Raw genomic sequence first — 20,041 nt, 5'->3', positions numbered from 1 at the left:
AGCAGGTGATCTTTGTAGGGATCACCTGTTTGTGTAGTGTGACTAAATTTAGGAACCATAAAGCCTGAGGAAGAAACCAGGTCTTACAAGGCTTCAACCATTACACGTGGTAGAAACTCAAATGTCCTTTGTTGGTGATATTTTCTAGAGCCTTCAATTAAGTTCTCGATTAAGATACTTACAGAAATGTACCATCTAAGAAAAGCAAATAAGATAAAACCTTTTTCATTAAAACAACGAACAATTGTTTGCTATTATATTATAGACAGTGCATAGTGATACAAAGGTATTTTGGAATGCCAAGAGTATTTTGTATTAAACCAAAATATTTTTCTATTGTTTAACAGATATTGTTAGTATTTTTTCTTTCTGGAAGCACTGTTTCTATAATTTTTCTATATGTAAATGGAGATCTGGGTTTATGCAATATGTACATATTTCTTAAAGTCTGTTATCTTTTCCAGAATTTGTTTTATGTGTAAAGAGCAAGGGAAGAAGAAGGGTAGTTTGGGAAGACTTAGAAAACATAACTGTACTTTCTTAAAACCACCACCACCACCACAAAATATCTGATATGTTTTATGAAATGAATTGCCATTTCTTTTTGAGATTTCCTTTTTTCATTTTGAGAAAACCACTTTTTCTTTCTATTTCTGATTTTGGTGAATATGGATAAATTACAGCTAAATGCTCATTTTGGGATCTTTTGTCTTGTTATATTTTCAACAAATAGACTTTTCTCATACTTAGGAGACCATGCCATTTGCTCATTCTTCATGACTCCATATTATACAGTTCTTTTCCACCTTGGAACTTTCACTATACATATATGCCAGCAGCTAAAATACTATGTATGTACTGAATTCAAATGAATTTTTAATGGTTGAACTTAGTGTCAATTCCTTTCTCTTTTTATGTCTTTCAGAAGCCTTGCACCGCCCCTATGGTTGTGACGTTGAACCCCAGGCACTGAATGAAGCCATCAGGTGGAGCTCCAAGGAGAATTTACTTGGAGCTACTGAGAGTGACCCTAATCTCTTTGTTGCACTTTATGATTTTGTGGCGAGTGGTGATAATACACTCAGCATCACTAAAGGTGAGCTTCTGTGTAACATCTCCTCACTCTTCAGTTTTCATTAGTGCTTAAGAAATAAAGGGGTCTGTTCTAGATTCTGCCTCTGACTAAAATTAGGTGATTTAGGCCCAGATATTTTTGGTTCACTGGCGTGTTTGTTTATTTGTTTAAGCCTGTACATGGGATAATGTCACTTTGTCTACTTTATAGGGTTTATTAAGGAGAAGCGGAGATAAGGTACTTTAGAAAAAGCACCATGTAGGGGCGCCTGGGTGGCTCAGTCGGTTAAGCATCCGACTTCGGCCCAGGTCATGATCTCACGGTTTGTGGGTTCGAGCCCCGCGTCGGGCTCTGTGCTGACGGGTCAGAGCCTGCAGCCTGCTTCAGATTTTGTCTCTGGCTCTCTCTGCCCCTCCTCCACTTGTGCTCTGTCTCTCTGTCTCTAAAATAAATAAACATTAAAAAAGAAAGAAAAAGCACCATGTGATATATACATAAACTTTTCTCATTCTCAGAATTCAGTTCTATATGTAATATGCAGCATTCGTGTTAGGTGGCACTAGGTTTACTATCCATCTCTTCTGTTTGAACTGTGGCTAAGATGAGTCATGTTGCCAGAGCCTGGTGCTACTCAAAGTGTTGTCCGTGGGCTGACTGCTTACCTGAGAATAGTTCATTACCAGTCCACATTGTTAAGATTAAGAACTTGGTCCTGATATGTAAGCCAACTATGTCACTAAGTATACTACATATTACTTAGTTCAGCTGACATTTTCTGGTTTTGGAGCAAGACTTTCCTTCTTTTCCCCTTCCCCTTCCCCTTCCCTCTTCCCCTTTCCTTTCCATGTTTATTTTATTTTTGAAAGAGAGACAGAGTGCAAGCAAGGGAGGGGCATAGAGAGAGGAAGACACAGAATCTGAAGCAGGCTCCAGGCTCCGAGCTGTCAGCACAGAGCCCAACCTGAGATCAAACCCACGAACTGTGAGATCATGACCTGAGCCGAATTCGGACGCTTAACCTACTGAGCCACCTTGGTGCAAAGCAAGACTTTGAACAAGAAGGAAGTAGTCCAGTGATTCGCATTCCAGCACAAAGTGTCATATCTTATTGTGGACCTGCTTTGAGTAGCACTGGCCTAGACAAATCTCTCATTTGTGTTTATATGGGCTAGTGAAAGGAATAGTAGGAAGGATTTCTATTACAGTAATACTCTCAAGAGAATAGTCATTTATTTTAGTAGAAAGTTTATAAAAGGGAGCACTAAGAACATGACTAAGTAAAATCATTCATTATTAGTTTTTTGAATAAGGACAGAAAATATGGACCTTCTATGAGAAAGAGAGGTGCCTGGGACTCAGTGGGTAGAGCATGTGACTTTTAATCCTGGAGTTGTGAGTGAGCCCCACGTTGGGTGTAGAGATTACTTTAAAAAATAAAAAATAATAAAAAAACAAAAAAAATACAAAAAAGTAAAAAAAAGAAAGAAGCATGGGACATTCTTATTGTGTACATGAATTAGATTACTAATCTACCTAAGCTTGTTCTTCTGAATTTATGAAAGCCTCCTACTGCGAAAAATATATTTCAGGATAATTTTTTTGTTAATGTTTATTTATTATTGAGAAAGAGAGAGCATGAGCAAGGGAGGGGCAGAGAGAGAGGGAAACACAGAATCTGAAGCAGGCTCCAGGCTCTGAACTGTCAGCACAGGCTCAAACCCATGAACCACGAGATCATGACCAGAGCCAAAGTCAGACACTTAATTGACTGAGCTACCCAGATGCCCCAAGGATAATTTTTAACTTAAATGAAACTAATTTAAACGATAATTTGCCAGACATACAGTTTTTATTTGTAAGGTTGATAATAAAACTTTAAATGGAAGTGAATAAACCAGATTAAGGCAGACCTCCACTCAGGGAATGTTATCCTTTTATAAAACTTTTACATGCATCAGTTTTTTAAATCCAGCCAGATTAACCAAAAGCAAAAGAAACCCTTAACTCAAACCTGGGGTATAGATGTGTCCCTGAGTGGGTGTAAGGGCACATTTATCTGTGCCAGGAGGCTTTAGAGGCATAGAAAAAGTAAAGCGGGTGATCTAGTGTCAAGTTACTTGAAGACTTTAGGTAGTTTTTGGGGAAGGGATGGTGATAATATTTCTGTGTGTATGAGGTTTATGCATGGGGGGAAACTTTTACATGAACTTTTAGGATAAAACAAAGGATTTCAAAGAATTTTATACTGTGCAGTAGTCTCTTCGGGCTACAACACACTTTTTTTTTTACCTTTATGGATACTTCAGTGGAGAAGTTGGTGAAGCAGTGACTCAGAACATTCTTTCTAGATAGACTTTTCATGTGAGGTTTTTCTAAGATAGTTCAGTCACCAAGGAAACATCGATAAAGAAAGTCTGTTGACTCCTCAGTTACCAGTTATGGCAATCGCTAGAGTGCAGCTCAGGGGGTGGGATTCTTGTTATCTCATGGCAAACAGGGATTTCTCATGAAACCCATGAGAAGCCAGATTTTTCTGTCAGGTTCTTATTAATATAAAATGATGTCATGCTAAAGCTATTTTATATTTTAAAGGAGAAGAAAATATATTTTAAAAATAAAATGACAACTTATTATAGTTCCTCCTTTGAATATTGTTTTTTGCTTGAAATAAAAAAACAGTTCTCCCAGCATTCCTCTGTCAGTAGAGCTCATGTTTACATCCCCACTAGTCCTATCGTCAATTTCCCTGGTGCTCAAAACTTCCAGAGTAGAAAATTCCCCTCCTAACTTCTAAAAGAGAGGAAAATAGACAAAAACAGGGTTTTTGACTGTATCCTGCTAATGATGACCCACCGTTAGCAGTTATTTGTAAGGAAGCAACAGTAATATACTAATTCTTTACGTTTCTAGTTCTTGTGGTACAATAGAGAACAGCTATAGAGGAACAAGTTCTATTTAGCTTTTCTAGGAGCACTGAGGTTTTTTACCTGCAGATATGGTTGGTGAGTATTTATCTGTGCATTCCCACCACCACACCACATGCTCCTATCTACTCATGTGTACATATGTATATTTTATGAGTACACACTCCTGTTTTTGTCATTGAATGTCACTTCCAGGTCAAAGATGAGATCGTAGGAGCTAATAAAGTTATCCTATGGTAGACGTTTCTGTGGGCTGCTGAAAATGTTCAGTGACTGCCAGAATAATGATTTTGAGTGTTTCCTCAGTGGCCTTTGCCCGATAACTAGTGGGCCATGTGCATGATCTCTCTTTCACCTTTCCTGTTTTGTCTGAGCTGTAAGTTTAGGGGCAAAATGTATATTAGGGAGTTTAAAGCTGAGGTTCACAACTTTAGTAGAGAAATTAAGGACATTGACGTTGACAGCAAAGACATTCTGAATAACTTGTCTTGGGTTCTGGCTTCAGTGGCGGCTTCCCTTCCCACACGCTAATTTTAGAGGAATGAGTAGGACTGACTCATCTTCATAAGGAATGGGAGGGAAGTTGGGAAACTGTAACTGGTAAAACTTGAGTCCCAGACAAGATTGTGCTTTGGGAGTCCTAACCGCCCGCCTGCCCCCCAAGCAGTTTTTTTTTTCTGAAAACAGAAAGCTCTGTGGTTTGTGCTTCTATTTTGTTTTGTTGTTTTTTGTTTCTTACGTAGATGGTCTTGCTGCTTTGGTGCCAACTGAAATTTCAGAGTGACTTTGTATTTCACATTTCTCATCCCTAATCCTTGATTGTTGTTAACATTGAACCGTATATAAGATACATTCCTTGACAAACTGTTTTGAGAAAAATGAACTTTTCTTTGAAGGGTGAGACTGTGTCATTTTCCAGAATAACCTGTCTTTTTTTAATTCAAGTATAGTTGACACACGATACTGCATTACTTCCAGGTGTACAACACTGTGATTTGCTCTATTTGTTGTGCTGTGCTCACCACAAGTGTAGCTACCGTCTGTCACCACACAACTCTATTACGATGCCACTGACTGTATTCTCTGTGCTGTACCATCTATCCCTGTGACTTGTTTATTCTCTGTAGGGAAGCCTGTATCTCCCACTCCCCTTCACCCATTTTGCACAATGCCACACCCTCTCCCCTCTGGCAATCAGCGGTGTATTCTCTGTGTTTATGGATTGGGAACCTTTCTGTGTTTGTATGCCACCATACTATACCACACGTGGAGTTTCCTAATGGCATTTTTTTAGTTGGTGTAAAAACCTTTAGTAAATACCAGAAGGTTATTTCTAACTGTGCTGCTTGTCTTTAAGCCACGAGCTAAAGAGATCAATCACGATATGATGAGCAGCCAAGTTTGTTTTCATTATTTTTTTTAAATGTTGGCGTAAAATTTCCTGATTGATTTTTTCAGAGTTCAGAGTTTGATAATAGACTGCTGATATTTGAAGTTAAGTTCTCTTCTCTTCTCTTCTCTTCTCTTCTCTTCTCTTCTCTTCTCTTCTCTTCTCTTCTCCTGTCTTGTCTTGTCTTGTCTTGTCTTGTCTTGTTTTCTCCTCTTCTCTTCTCTTCTCTTCTCTTCTCTTCTCTTCTCTTCTCTTCTCTTCTCTTCTCTTCTCTTCTCTGATGATGTCATGGCCAGGTGAAAAGCTTCGAGTCCTTGGTTACAACCAGAATGGTGAGTGGAGTGAAGTTCGCTCTAAGAATGGCCAAGGTTGGGTGCCAAGCAACTACATCACCCCAGTGAACAGCTTGGAAAAACACTCCTGGTACCATGGGCCCGTGTCGCGCAGCGCTGCGGAGTACCTGCTCAGCAGTCTGATCAACGGCAGCTTCCTGGTGCGGGAGAGTGAGAGCAGCCCTGGGCAGCTGTCCATCTCGCTCAGGTACGAGGGCCGTGTGTATCACTACAGGATCAACACCACCACAGACGGCAAGGTAAGACTGGCCGGTACCACCTTGGGCGTGGATGGGCTGTTCTTTAGAAAAAACACTCAGAATGACTAAAAAATAAGTTTTTATGACTCATATGAAATAAAATAATCACTGATGTGAATTTGGGCTGTTTAGCACATTAGAGCTTACACATAAGAATATGGTAATGGAAATGAAAAACACTATTATATCAATAATTTAATGAGAGATTTGAAGGTGAATGGAAGAAACTGCTATTTAAGTTAGCTGTTCTAATCACCACCAGCGTACGGATATATACATATACATCCAGTGTGTTGTACAGAATTGCTAGATTAAGCCTTCTGTCTTTGAAAATTGTAATAATCTCTGCCACAAAGTTCACAAAGTAAGAATCTGGGCTTCTGAGACGGAGACTGAGTATGAATATGTGTTGATAGAAATAGGTCAGTCATTGAGCAGAGTGCACGTTGGGAAGACCAGTCGTTTCAGGGTGGCTGTCTTAGGAGTGGAACTGTTTTACTTCATAAACTGTGAGGCCTGCCTTTGTGTCAGTTCTGCTGAACAGTAAATTTATATGGAATCATTTGTTTTGCTCTTTCCCTCTGTGTGATATGCAGAGTAGGGGAAAGCCCAGGCTTTGGAGCAGGCAGACCTGGTTTGGTGCATAACTCCAACATGTCTATTTACTAACTTTGTGACCTTACATAAGCCTGTTTCTCATTGCACTTTATTGGGTCATCGTGAGGATTAAATGAAATAATTTCCTTAAAACATAATGGCTGTTACAAAGTAGGAAATAATTATGAATTCTCTCTTTTATATCACCGCACAGACCTACTGTCTCTTGATGAAACCAAATAGAACCAGATGAGTGGTAATGTGGGAGAGACGTAGCAGCTTTGCTTCTGGTTTACAGAAATGAGTGCATGTGTTGTAGACATAGGAGACATAGGAGACATAGAAGACATAGACATGTACAAGAATGTTCACAGTTGCATTATTTATAATAGCCCCAAGCTAGAAACACTTCATTGTCTAACAACAGAATGAATTAGTAAATTGTGGCATATTCATAAAATAGAATTTCATACAACAAAAAATGTACTTCTGTGCACACTCTCAAGAAAATCTGTGGGCCCACCAGTTGCCTATTTTTGTAAATAAAATTGTATTGAAATACAGACACACCCATTTGTTTATATGTTGTCTATGGCTGCTTTCTCCTTGTTATGGCAGCTTTTAATAGTTGTGACAGAGGCATTATGGCCATAAGCCTGAAATATTTACTCTCTGGCCCTCTGCAGAAAAGTTTGTTGACCTGTGTCGTAGGTGAGTGCCACACATGGAAAACTGAGTGAAAGGCATTAGTGACTGTCAGGGATGGGCGTGAGGGGGTGGCAGTGTTATGGAGTCAGATAGTGGTGATGGTTGGACAACTTTGGGAATATATTAAAACCACTGAATTGTATCCTTGAAAACGGTGGATTTTATGGTATGCAAATTATATCACAATAAAGAAAAGTTGAGTGAAAGAAAGCAGACACAATAATACCTGTTGTATGACTCCATTTGTGTAAGTTCAGAAGCAGACAGAGCTAATCTAAGGTGTTCTAGAAGTCAGCAGAATGGTTATCTTCAAAGGGGTGAATAGCTTATTTGGGAGGGTGCTGGTAGTGTTACAATTCTTGGTGTGGGAGAGGTTTACATGGGTGAGATCACCTTGTAAAAATCATCAATTCTGTATATATTGTGTATTATTCTATATACACCAAAAGTTTCATTAAAAAAAACACTATAAACAAGCTCCTTTGGAAGATAGGGCTTGAAGACTACTCATCTTTTATACTTTTATTATTACAAATTAACTACTGTTTTGTTAACCACTCTGAAATAAAATTGTGGCCCTTTTTTTTAACTTATTTTTTTAAATGTTTTTTTTTTTTTTTTTTTTTTTTTTTTGAGGAGAGACAGACAGACAGACACGGAGTGCAAGTGGGGGAGGGGCAGACAGAGAGGGAGACACAGAATCCGAAGCAGGCTCCAGGCTCTGAGCTGTCAGCACAGAGCCCAACACGGGGCTCGAACTCAGGAACTGTGAGATCATGACCTGAGCTGAAGTGGGTCACTTAACCAACCGAGCCACCCAGTTGCCCCTATTGTGGCCCTTTTTTAGTGGCCTGGATACTCAAAAACATATCCTGATTAAGTAAAAATTATAAGATACTTAAATACTCTCTCCCTACCAAAAAAACTGAACTCTGTGGTTCTCAGGTTTGGTGCTGTGCAAGATTCTGATGTGGTATTTCATAACCTTTTACAGGAGGCCAAGTTTCCTCTTGCCTCCTTTAATCAGAGCATCTCTGCTGCTAACATATTTGGGTTTCACAGTCTTGTTGCTTAAAACTACTTGAAGACCAATGATCTTGATGATTCAAAAAGATACGTTGGAAGCTTTTCCCCCAAAACTAGAGCTTATTTAGGAAGCCTAGGAAGAATGGTTTAAGGAGGATTAAATTGAAGTTCTGTTTCTCCTTACCATCATCATTTAATTTACCTCAATAAGATAGCCTCCTGTCTTGGGGCGCCTGGGTGGCGCAGTCGGTTAAGCGTCCGACTTCAGCCAGGTCACGATCTCGCGGTCCGTGAGTTCGAGCCCCGCGTCAGGCTCTGGGCTGATGGCTCGGAGCCTGGAGCCTGTTTCCGATTCTGTGTCTCCCTCTCTCTCTGACCCTCCCCCGTTCATGCTCTGTCTCTCTCTGTCCCAAAAATAAAATAAAAAACGTTGAAAAAAAAAAATTAAAAAAAAAAAAAAAAAAAGATTGCCTCCTGTCTTTATATCTTCAGACCAGTGAAATAATGGGCTTTGAAAACAATTTTTCTGACCCTTTTCAAGTTGATGGAGCTTTTCTCCTGCCTTTCTCCTCAGGTGTATGTAACTGCCGAGAGCCGCTTTAGCACCCTGGCAGAGCTGGTTCATCATCACTCCACAGTGGCGGATGGGCTGGTGACAACATTACATTACCCAGCGCCCAAGTGCAATAAGCCAACAGTCTATGGCGTGTCCCCCATCCATGACAAATGGGAAATGGAACGAACAGATATTACCATGAAGCACAAACTTGGGGGTGGGCAGTATGGAGAAGTTTATGTCGGCGTCTGGAAGAAATATAGCCTTACGGTTGCTGTGAAAACATTGAAGGTGGGTTGCTAAGAATTACAGTTTCCAGGCATTTTTACATTTGTGCTGAATCACTTGGAAATATGAGCATGCCCTTCTTCAGCTTTGGAGCACTTTCCACCCACTGATGCCAAGCACATCAGCAAATTGATGATTAACTTTAGTGTCATTGCTGACAGCGCACGGGCAGATTATTCACTGCAACACAGCGAAACCCACATGTGGGGAAGGTTTGTCTCTGGAGGCTGTTGATGTAAGTCTTAGTGAAAGGTTAGGAGCAAATTATAAGTTATAAAGGCAAGACAAGTTGTTTTGCTTCCTGAGAAGGACCCCTGCTGGATGGAATTGTTGGTGCAGTGTGCAAGAATCATGGGCTGTCTCGTCTGTCCTTCAGCTTTCTGCCTCATGCTCCCCCCATCTCTATGAGATTAAATCCTTTTTTCTTGTTCCTAATAGTCCCAGAAATCTTCCTCATGCTGCTGTCTTCTTTAAGCATCCTAGTAACCAGTTGCACAGTCGTCACTCATTCCGTTCTCTGACAGTTCTCCTGTTTGCTTCCATAGCTCTGGCATATCACTTATAAGGGCTGCTCTGGCTATGAGTAGTAATCCATTCTGGTTAGCAAGCACTTATTAAGCCTACTGTGAGTGTGAGACAATATGCATGGCTTTGCACATGTGCATTGCTCCTTAAGGAATGTGTCAGGAAGACAAATGTGTAAACAGCTAACCCTTCTGTCTCCTGTTTCAAAGGCTGAGATGTGTAAGGAAGTAAACTGAGAACTGAGTTACCATCCAGGTCTGCCATGTTTCCCTTGTGATGGGATATGGGATAGGATATTCCGTTGCTTGCCCTGCTAATTTTCACTTTTGTTTCAAATACTGGATACATTTTAGGGACATTTTTGTTTCTTAATTGGATGTGTCTTAGGTTCTGATAAAATTTCTTTAATATGCTAAAATATTCAAAAATATTTTTGAAAGAAGTTTTTTTAAAGCTGTAGGTTTAGGATTGTGAGTTGACTCAAATGATTAAAATGGGGGTTTGTCCCTCTTCCGTTTTTTTGTTTTGTTTTCTTCTCTCCCCCCCCCCCCCCCCCCCCCCCGCCTTTCCAGGAAGATACCATGGAGGTGGAAGAGTTCCTGAAAGAAGCTGCAGTGATGAAGGAGATCAAGCACCCTAATCTGGTACAGCTATTAGGTGAGGGAGCTTCTGAGCCATGGGTTTCCTTAGTGATGCTTGTCTCCCAACCCCATTGTCTCCACATACTCCTTTTGAATCACCATGGCAGAAGCTCCAAGTACAAAACTACTTCAGTAAATAGTTGTCATTTTGGGGCGCCTGGGTGGCTCAGTCGGTTGAGCGTCCGACTTCGGCTCAGGTCATGATCTCACGGTCTGTGAGTTCGAGCCCCGCGTCGGGCTCTGTGCTGCCAGCTCAGAGCCTGGAGCCTGCTTCCGATTCTGTGTCTCCCTCTCTCTCTGCCCCTCCCCCACTCATGCTCTGTCTCTCTCTGCCTCAGAAATAAGTAAACATTAAAAAAAATTAAAAAAAAAAATAGTTGTCATTTTACTCAACAGACTCTTTAAAAATTGCCCAGCGGGGCGCCTGGGTGGCTCAGTTGGTTAAGCATACAACTTTGGCTTGGGTCATGATCCCGCAAACATGGGTTTGAGCCCCATGTCGGGCTCTGTGCTGACAGCTCAGAGCCTGGAGCAGCCTGCTTTGGATTCAGTATCTCCCTCTCTCACTGACCCTTGCCCACTCACACTCTGTCCTTCTGTCTCTCAAAAATAAACATTAAAAAACAAAAATTTGCCCTGGAACGGGGTGCTGGCCGACTCAGTAGAGCATCTGACTCTTGATCTTGGGGTTGTGAGTTTGAGGTCCATGTTTGGTGTAGAGATTACATACATACATACATACATACATACATACATACATACATTAATTAAAAATTTTTTTTAATTGCCCAGGAGAGAGTGGCCTAGATTGATTACAATATATAAAACTGCCCAGCTTGTGGTAATTGCCCCAGATTCAAGTTCAGAACCACTCAAAATGATGCCAAACCAAACATTGTCACAAAATATTTTTACAAGGTAGAGACATTAAATGAAAAGCTGTTGAAAAGAAGCAAATTAAAAATTGTGACCATACTCATCAGTTTACCTTGCTAAGCAGAATGTGCTATGCTGTGATAGAATGGCTATTCAGGTCACAAAGAAATTGTTGGCTGAACTCTTTGCCCATTTTGAAGGAGGGCCAGTTTCTTTGGGTGTTCACGTTAAGATAAACCGTCCCAAAGGAAATAGCTTCTTGTTGATTCTTTTTTTTTTTCTTATATATATATGGGGGCGCCTGGGTGGCTCAGTCGGTCGGGCGTCCGACTTCAGCTCAGGTCATGATCTCGCGGTCTGTGAGTTCGAGCCCCACGTCGGGCTCTGGGCTGATGGCTCAGAGCCTGGAGCCTGCTTCCGATTCTGTGTCTCCCGCTCTCTCTGCCCCTCCCCCGTTCATGCTCTGTCTCTCTCTGTCTCAAAAATAAATAAACGTTAAAAAAAATTTTTTTTAAATAAAAAAAGTGTATATATGTATTTTATTTATTTTACTTTATATTTATTTATATTATATTTATTAATATATTTTATTGTTTATTTATTTATTTATTTAGAGGGAGAGGGGGGAGAGAGAGAGAATCCCAGGCAGGCTCCGTGCTGTCAGCACAGAGCCTGATGTGACGCTCGAACTCACGAAACTGTGGGATCATGACCTGAGCCAAAACCGACAGTCAGACGCTTAACCAACTGAGCCGTGCAGGTGCCTCAGCTTCTTGTTGATTCTTTGTAAGGAATCTACCCTGGGTCAGTGACATCCTTGACTATGGAAGCAGTCTTTTTACCAAGCTTTATACAGGCTGAACTCACACAGTTTTCAACATATACACAATTGCTGTTACTTTCAGATAAACATTGTTAGTGTGCAGGTGAGGCTCAGAATCTGGGGCACATACAGAACTCCAGAAATTTTGGTCTTCTAGACCCCTTATGGAATTAATGTAAGTAACTCTGCTTTTGCCCAAACAGGCAAATGCTCAAATGCATGTGGATTTCCAGAGAATGATGTAATGGAAGCTGAGACTCCCTTATCAACCAGCAACTTACCTTTGCTGTGTTACTTTCAGAGAATGTGATGGCAAGAAGGGAAAAGATTACTGCTGAACTAGACTTTAAAATTTGTCAACTATTCTTGACGAAGTGGTTTGGAATTTTTGAATCTATACTAATAAAACAAGCTCTATTCTTGAACTACCAGGTGTGTGTACTTTGGAGCCACCATTTTACATCGTGACTGAGTACATGCCCTACGGCAACTTGCTTGATTATCTCCGAGAGTGCAACCGAGACGAAGTGACTGCAGTCGTACTGCTCTATATGGCCACTCAGATCTCTTCTGCAATGGAGTATTTAGAGAAGAAGAATTTCATCCATAGGTGTGTAAAGCCCAATCATTGCTATTTCTAACCGTGAAGCTACCTTGCTTGATGTGCAAATGAAGAGAAGAATGTGAGGACCTTCCTGGAAATTTCCAGATGACCCAAGAAAGCAATTTTCTCTTTCACAGGACCCACCCACTATAATATCATTTCCATCTTGTAAACCTGTATTCTGGCTAAAGTATTAATGAGGAGCCTTTGCCGTTCTTAAAACAGAATGCTCTTTATTTTGCCCAGGATTATATCCAAGAGCCTTTTGCTCCATCTAATGGCTTAATTTTAAAAAAAGCTTTCCGTCTCAGTTAAGAACTTAGAGCCTTGTAGAAAAGCATCTTTGCTCACCTCTGAAACCTAGCCCAGTGTACTTACAAATAGGAACCCATTTTCTGAAGTCTGCTTTCTTCTAGTATCACGTAACTGCCTCTTGATGACTACTCTCCAAGTGGTGGATAATTAGTGGCTTTCTACCATGTTAGCAGCTATCATAAAATACTACCATATCTGTCAGCACAGACTTATCAACTCTGCTTGTAGCACAAAGAACTAAGAATAGAGCATTTGTTCGTGACCATTTTCCTCACTGAGTGGAATCACATTAGGGTTCTCTTTCCCACAGAGATCTTGCAGCCCGTAACTGCCTAGTGGGAGAAAACCATGTGGTAAAAGTGGCTGACTTTGGCTTGAGTAGACTGATGACTGGAGACACCTATACTGCTCATGCGGGAGCCAAATTTCCTATTAAATGGACAGCACCAGAGAGTCTTGCCTACAATACCTTCTCAATTAAATCTGACGTTTGGGGTAAGGTTTGGAAGGGACTTTTTCTGTGTCTTCTTTTTTTTTTTTTTTTTTTTTTTTTAGGTTTATTTTGAGAGAGAGAGAGACAGTGCATGCAGGGGTGGGGCGGAAAGAGAGGGAGAGACAGAATACTAAGCAGACTCCACACTGACAGCACAGAGGCTGACACAGGACTTGAACTCCCAAACCGGGAGATCATGCATGACCTCAGCCGAAATCAAGAGCCGGAAGCTTAAACGACTGAGCCTACCAGGCTCCCCTGTCATTTTATTTTTTTATAAATGTTCTTTAATTCTTCGCAATTTCTCTTTTATGTGACCAGTAAACTCTGCCTTACCCCCATCCTTTATCAGTCATTCAGCAAGCATTTATTAAATCTCTACTGTCTGCCAGGCATTGTGCTAGGTACTTAGCATAGAAAGAAGTGTAGAGAAAGGGGTTAGAGCCCCACATTGGGTGTGGAGCCTACTTAAATTAAATAAATTTTTAAAAAGTGTAAAGAAGAAAGTGAAAAAAAAAGTCCTTTCAGAGAGCTCACAGTCTAGATCTTGGACTGCATTGGATTTTACTGATCCTTTCTCTGTAAAGTTTCCTGTTTTCCTTATTAGATTTTATTGCTTATTTCCAGAGTATCATGACGCAGAGTCACCTTCTCTTTTCAAGGAAGCGTGATGGAATTGCGTCTAGAATTTGCTCTTGTAACTCATCTTGTTTCTGTTGCACTGAAAAGAATTCTGATTTAGTGGATGCTCAGTGGACTGAACAAGTCTAGAAATTTGGGTTGTAGGCCAGCAGAAATAGTTGTCACTTTTTATCTGCAACCGAGACGAAGTGACTTTTTATCAGGAATCTCAAACTCAGAAATAACCTGTGACCAAGTCCAGCAGTTGTTTTTTTTTTTCTAGTGTAATTTCTTTTCTGATTTTAAATGAATCCATTTTTATTTTACTCCCCTAATATTAGCTGATCTAAAAACTGAAACTCATTAAATAGATCATAGATTGTTCTAAGAGTAGTTCAGTTATGTCCTAGGCTTTTTATGATCATAATTTATTCTCCCTCACTGCAGTAAAGGAGATCTAAATAAAAGTCCTGAGGTTATACCTGAAGCATTCTTGTGGCAAATATCTTAGAAGGACAAATTCAGCTGTAAGAATCAGAATGCTAGAAGAATTAGAAGAGTATACTAATGTAACATTGTGAATGTTATGCAGAATTTGAAAGAGAAGTTACCTGATGGTACATAATAAATAACAAATCAGAGAAGAAACATTCAGCTTTTTATTTCTGTTATCCCTTATGCAGCTTTTGGGGTACTGCTGTGGGAAATTGCCACGTATGGAATGTCACCATATCCAGGTATTGACCTGTCTCAGGTCTATGATCTACTGGAAAAAGGATATCGAATGGAACAACCTGAAGGATGCCCCCCTAAGGTTTATGAACTTATGAGAGCATGTGAGTGGTTTTCTTTTTTTTTTTTTTATTTTAATTTTTAAAGGTTAAGGCAGTGATTTTAAAGGTTAAGGCAGTGATTCTTAGTGATACTAAGAAATAGTTTTCCTCTCAGTATTGTTAGAGTGACCAACCTCATGGCATATAAAGAGTTGGTCATTTATCAGCTAGTTGGCATATATGACAAACCATTGAGGTTTTTTTTTTTTTTTTAAGAGAATCTATCTATCTATCTATCTATCTATCTATCTATCTATCTATCTATCTTAGAGAGAGAGAGGGAGGGAGGGAGGGAGTGTGGGAGGAGGGGCAGAGAAGAGAGATAGAATACCAAGCAGGCTCTGTGCTCAGTGCAGAGCCCAATCAATGTGGGGCTCGATATCACAACCCTGAGATTGTGACCTGATCCGAAATCAAGAGTCAGATGCTTAACCAACTCAGCCACCCAGAAGGCCCAACCATTGTGTCTTTTTCTTTTTAATTTTTATTTAATTTATTTTTTAAATTAACATCCAGGTTAGTTAGCATATAGTGCAACAATGATTTCAGGAATAGATTCCTTAATGCCCCTTCCCCATTTAGCCCATCCCCCCTCCCACAACCCCTCCAGTAACCCTGTTTGTTCTCCCTATTTGAGAGTCTCTTACGTTTTTGTCCCCTCCCTGTTTTTACGTTATTTTTGTTTCCTTTCCCTTATGTTCATCTGTTTTGTCTCTTAAAGTCCTCATATGAGTGAAGTCCTATGATTTTTGTCTTTCTCTAATTTCACTTAGCATACTACCCTCCAGTTCCATCCACATAGTTGCAAATGGCAAGATTCCATTCTTTTTGATTGCTGAGTAATACTCCATTGTGTGTGTGTGTATATATATATATGTATATATATATATATACATATATATATATACACACCTTATCCATTCATCCGTCATTGGACTTTTGGGCTCTTTCCATACTTTGGCTATTGTCGATAGTGCTGCTATAAACATTGGGGTGCATGTGCCCCTTCAAAACAGCACACCTGTATCCCTTGGATAAACACCTAGTAGTGCAATTGCTGAGTCGTAGGGTAGTTCTATTTTTAATTTTTTGAGGAGCTCCATACTGTTTTCCCAGAGTGGCTGCACCAGTTTGCATTTCCACCAATCATTGTGTCTGTATTGGAATCCTAAGAATAGTTTTCCATGGCCCACTTGCATATTTAATAGGATAATAAGCACTTGGGTTTGGAGATTAGATAGGGGAAGGCTGCTTTCAACTAGATAAAAACAATTCCTAAAGACTCTGGAGAATACCTGAAAGTAACCTCTGATGAGTAAACAGAAGCCTCTGACTTCTTACAGATGAGAGAGCTGGAAGGTGAGTAATGAATTAAATTGCATTTGTGTTTAAGCATAAGTCTTGTTATTTTCCGTACTGCCCTGTTTTTGTCAAAGTGGACTCTAAGTTCCTCCTGTCTGATGGCCTGTTATATTTCTGAATATGGATAGCTGATTTTAAGGTTAGAATGAGTTTGAAGACAGGTTTTACTTTTTTCATTTTTCCAGTAGAAGAAAACTTTCCATTTTAGAAACCATCTCCCCACCCCTCTTTATCCTTGTAGTAGAAAGGACAGAAGCTAAGGCTACATGGAAGGACCAGCCCTAGGATGTGGGCTCACTACACCTGTGAACATACTATGCCTCTGCTGTTTCCATGATGCACAGCACTCCCTCTCAGGTGTGCCACTGGATGGTTAATTTATAAAGAGCTTTCACTAGTTCCTTCTTTTGTTACATAGGCTGGAAGTGGAGCCCTGCCGACAGGCCGTCTTTTGCTGAAACACATCAGGCTTTTGAAACCATGTTCCATGACTCCAGCATTTCTGAAGGTGAGAATCTGGTGATTCACTGTTGGTGGCCAGTCATGGGTGGTGGTAGGGGTGGTAATAACATTAAAAATTATAGACTCCTGCAGTTTGGGACTCCATTTCAGGATACTGAATTAATTCGTGGCCTCTGTTATTCTTGTTTTGCTTTCTTTAAATGTGTCTTTATGTCTCTAGCTCATTTTTAATATTGAAATTTGGGGGCATCTGGGTGGCTCACTTGGTTAAGTGTCCGAGTCTTGATTTCGTCTCAGGTAGGTTATGGTCTTGTGGCTCGTGAGTTCAAGCCCTACATTCTCTCTCTCTACCTCTCTCTGTCTCTGCTTGTGCTCTCCCTCTCTCTCTGTCTCTCTCAAAATAAATAAACAAACAAAAAAACCTCCCAATATCCAGAAAGTTATTTTCTGGGAGTAGATCTTAAGGAAATAAATAAGAGTATGAATAAAGATTTAGCTACAAGGATGTGTAGTTTATAATATTGAAAAATTAAGAACAATTTAAAAATCCAGTGGGCTGTTAATTACTATATGCTTATAATTGAATGTTTAAAATGACATTTTAAAATATGTTGACATGGAGAATACTTTAAAATGAGGATGTTAAGCTATGAACAGTGAGAGCCCTTTTCTTATCTGAAAAACAAGTGTATGGGTACATACATACATTACAGGCAGTTTCCTGCTTTGGTATTACAGTGCTTCTAAAATTACATGCGAGAGTCAAACAGTAAACACTTGTTATATAGTGAAGCTATTCCTAGAGAGCTAAAAACATAGAATTCTTAGTTATGTGTTGTTACTAGGTTTTTCAGTATAGCTCCAGAATTTCGTATATTTTTCAGATTTTTCCTTTCCTTCATAATTGAACATAGAGCTCACTACTGAAGTTCAGGTTTCAAAATATTAGAAGAGGAAATCAGGCAAGTTGAATTTTGTCTTCTTCCATTAGTGACTTATCATTTCAGATAAAATCAAAGGGAAAAGTAAATACTGAGGTTGAAAGCAAAGTATTTTCATCCTACTCCTTTGTAAGCTGAAGCTTGTGCACATACATCACAGAGCATACATACAGGCAGCCCTTTGGGCCACACTGAGCAGCTCCTTGGCCAGCTCTCTTCTTCCTCTGTGTGCTTTCCTTCGTGTGGAGTTGAAGTGGTAGAAGTCATAGGCTCCATTTCTTTGGTGCTTTTGTGTCACCTTTTAATTTCTGTTGAATCCTTAAATAGTTCTGTTTCCTTTGAAAATGTTATATCCTTATAGAAAATCAACCATCATCAAGTTTTGAAGTTAACTGCCGTTGAGAGTTGCTAAACCAAAAATTTAAGATTCTTTTGATCCACATTTTATTAATCATAGCATCTAATCTGTGGCTAGCATATACTGAAGACACAGAGCTAAGACACAGTTCCTACCTTAAAAGGATGTATTCATTAGTTAGTTGTGAGTGGAGGAAACCTAACTCAAACTTTCTTAAGCAGTGAAGGGAGGATTTATTGGCTCAAACCATGGGAAAGGAGGGATGGTGCTAATTCAGAGTCAGTAGAAGCCACAGAATCAATTAGCTTCAGGACTTCCTCCTTCTCACAGCCTCTCCCACCCAGTATCACTTTACTTTTGCTTCTAGGTTGATCTCATCCTCAGAATCTTCCAATAGGTATGGGACACAGTTGCTAGCCTCCTCGAGGTCATATCTTCACAGCTAACGTCTGTCTCCCAGCTGCTGTAGGCAGCAGCGTAAGAAAACAGTCTCGCTGGCATGACTTGGGTTATAGGCCATGTGCCCCTTCTTGTGGGGGGGTTGATTTTTTAAATAGTTACACCAAAATGTTGTAAAAAAAAAAAAAAAATCACAATATTTCACAGTTTAATCAGTCCTGCTTGCTTCATTTTTGTTAAGGGGTGAATAGTAAAGTATGTCTTTGCCCCAGCAGAAGCCCCAAAACTCATAGCCACGTTGAATAAGCCGAGGCCTACTGATACAGTGAATGTTTTTTCAGGAGCCTCATTTGTTTTATGAGTGAAATGCAGCATGACATGAAATGTGTCCACCCTCCTTCTTGGTGCAATGTAAAAACTAAGTGCAGAAATCTGCTTTATTAAGCCTCTGAACAAGCACTCAGTAAACAAGGATATCCAAAATATGAAAGCATATGAATCCATGCTTACCATCATTACTCATCATCAGGGAAGTCCAGAATAGAACAGTAAGATGCCACTACATACCTACACCAGAATGGCTAAAATCAAAAACAAAAAGCCTGATAATATCAAACTTTGGCAAGCATGCAGAGTAATCAGAACTTTGATACAAGGCTAGTGGGAGTATAGATTGCTACAGCCATTTTGGGAGAGAGTTTGAGAGGACCCAGCAAAGCTGAATTGATGTGCACCCTGTAACCCACCGGTCCTGGTCCTAGGTATACACCCAGCAGACGTACATACAATTCTGAAGCAAAAGACATGTAGCAGGGTGTCGGTAGCAGCATATTCGTTTCCAGCCCCAAACTGGAAACAACCTAGATATCCACCAGAAGAAGGATGGGTTAATTTGGTATGCTCACACTTGGGAGAGGGAGCCTCTGCTACATGCAACAGCATGGAGGAATCGGCCGTCACAATGTTGAGCAAAAGAAGGCAGACGTAAAAGTACATGCTCTGTGATTCCATTTGTATATTTTAGTGCTCTTTTCTCCAGCTTCTTCCTCCGTTGTATACCTTTTCTGAAACAAAAACCTCCTTTTCTGTGTCATGAAATTGTTTTTGATCAGTCCCCTTGTCTTCCTCACAGAGGTAGCTGAGGAGCTTGGGAGGGCTGCCTCCTCCTCGTCTGTTGTTCCATACCTGCCCCGACTGCCTATACTTCCTTCTAAGACCCGAACGCTGAAGAAACAGGTGGAGAACAAGGAGAATATCGAAGGGACACAGGATGCCACAGAAAATTCTGCCTCTAGTTCAGCACCAGGTATGGATCCCTAGGCAGGTAGAATTAAACTGCCTTGTTTCAAGAACCTTGGGGTATGATGCCTTATTTCCATTTTCCTGTCCGTGTTCCCTGAGGAGAGAATGGCTGGCGTCTGCTTTAGCTCCTGCTCTGGTCCGGGGCTCTGCAGTGCCAGCGTTGTTAGTCCTCATCTTTCCGTCTGCCATACAGCTCTGCCTCCCCCTCCGTTTTCTCAGCTCTCAAATCCCGGACCATTACCATCTGTGTAGTTCTGGCAAAAACTGCTTCCCTGAGCCTGATAGTTGAGGCCAGCGTGTGCTATAGCGTTTAGAGAAAAGACGAATGCC

At 40.3% G+C, this 20,041-nt stretch overlaps 1 protein-coding gene across 8 annotated transcripts in view; it reads left to right on the top strand.

Moving 5' to 3' along the window:
• Positions 1-20,041, top strand: part of ABL2 (ABL proto-oncogene 2, non-receptor tyrosine kinase) — a 116,259-nt gene that overhangs the window by 86,248 nt on the left and 9,970 nt on the right. For all 8 annotated transcript variants that reach the window (XM_058700786.1, XM_058700784.1, XM_058700790.1 and 5 more), the window contains 9 exons: positions 926-1,096; positions 5,686-5,981; positions 8,887-9,159; positions 10,254-10,338; positions 12,454-12,631; positions 13,251-13,435; positions 14,738-14,890; positions 16,668-16,757; positions 19,542-19,715. In XM_058700786.1, coding sequence (XP_058556769.1) covers positions 926-1,096; positions 5,686-5,981; positions 8,887-9,159; positions 10,254-10,338; positions 12,454-12,631; positions 13,251-13,435; positions 14,738-14,890; positions 16,668-16,757; positions 19,542-19,715 — 1,605 coding nt within the window. The remainder of the gene's footprint in view (positions 1-925; positions 1,097-5,685; positions 5,982-8,886; positions 9,160-10,253; positions 10,339-12,453; positions 12,632-13,250; positions 13,436-14,737; positions 14,891-16,667; positions 16,758-19,541; positions 19,716-20,041) is intronic.

Source organism: Neofelis nebulosa, chromosome 15 (assembly GCF_028018385.1).
Source record: "Neofelis nebulosa isolate mNeoNeb1 chromosome 15, mNeoNeb1.pri, whole genome shotgun sequence".
NCBI classification, from domain to species: Eukaryota; Metazoa; Chordata; class Mammalia; order Carnivora; family Felidae; genus Neofelis; species Neofelis nebulosa.
This window is presented reverse-complemented; position numbering and strand designations above follow the sequence as displayed.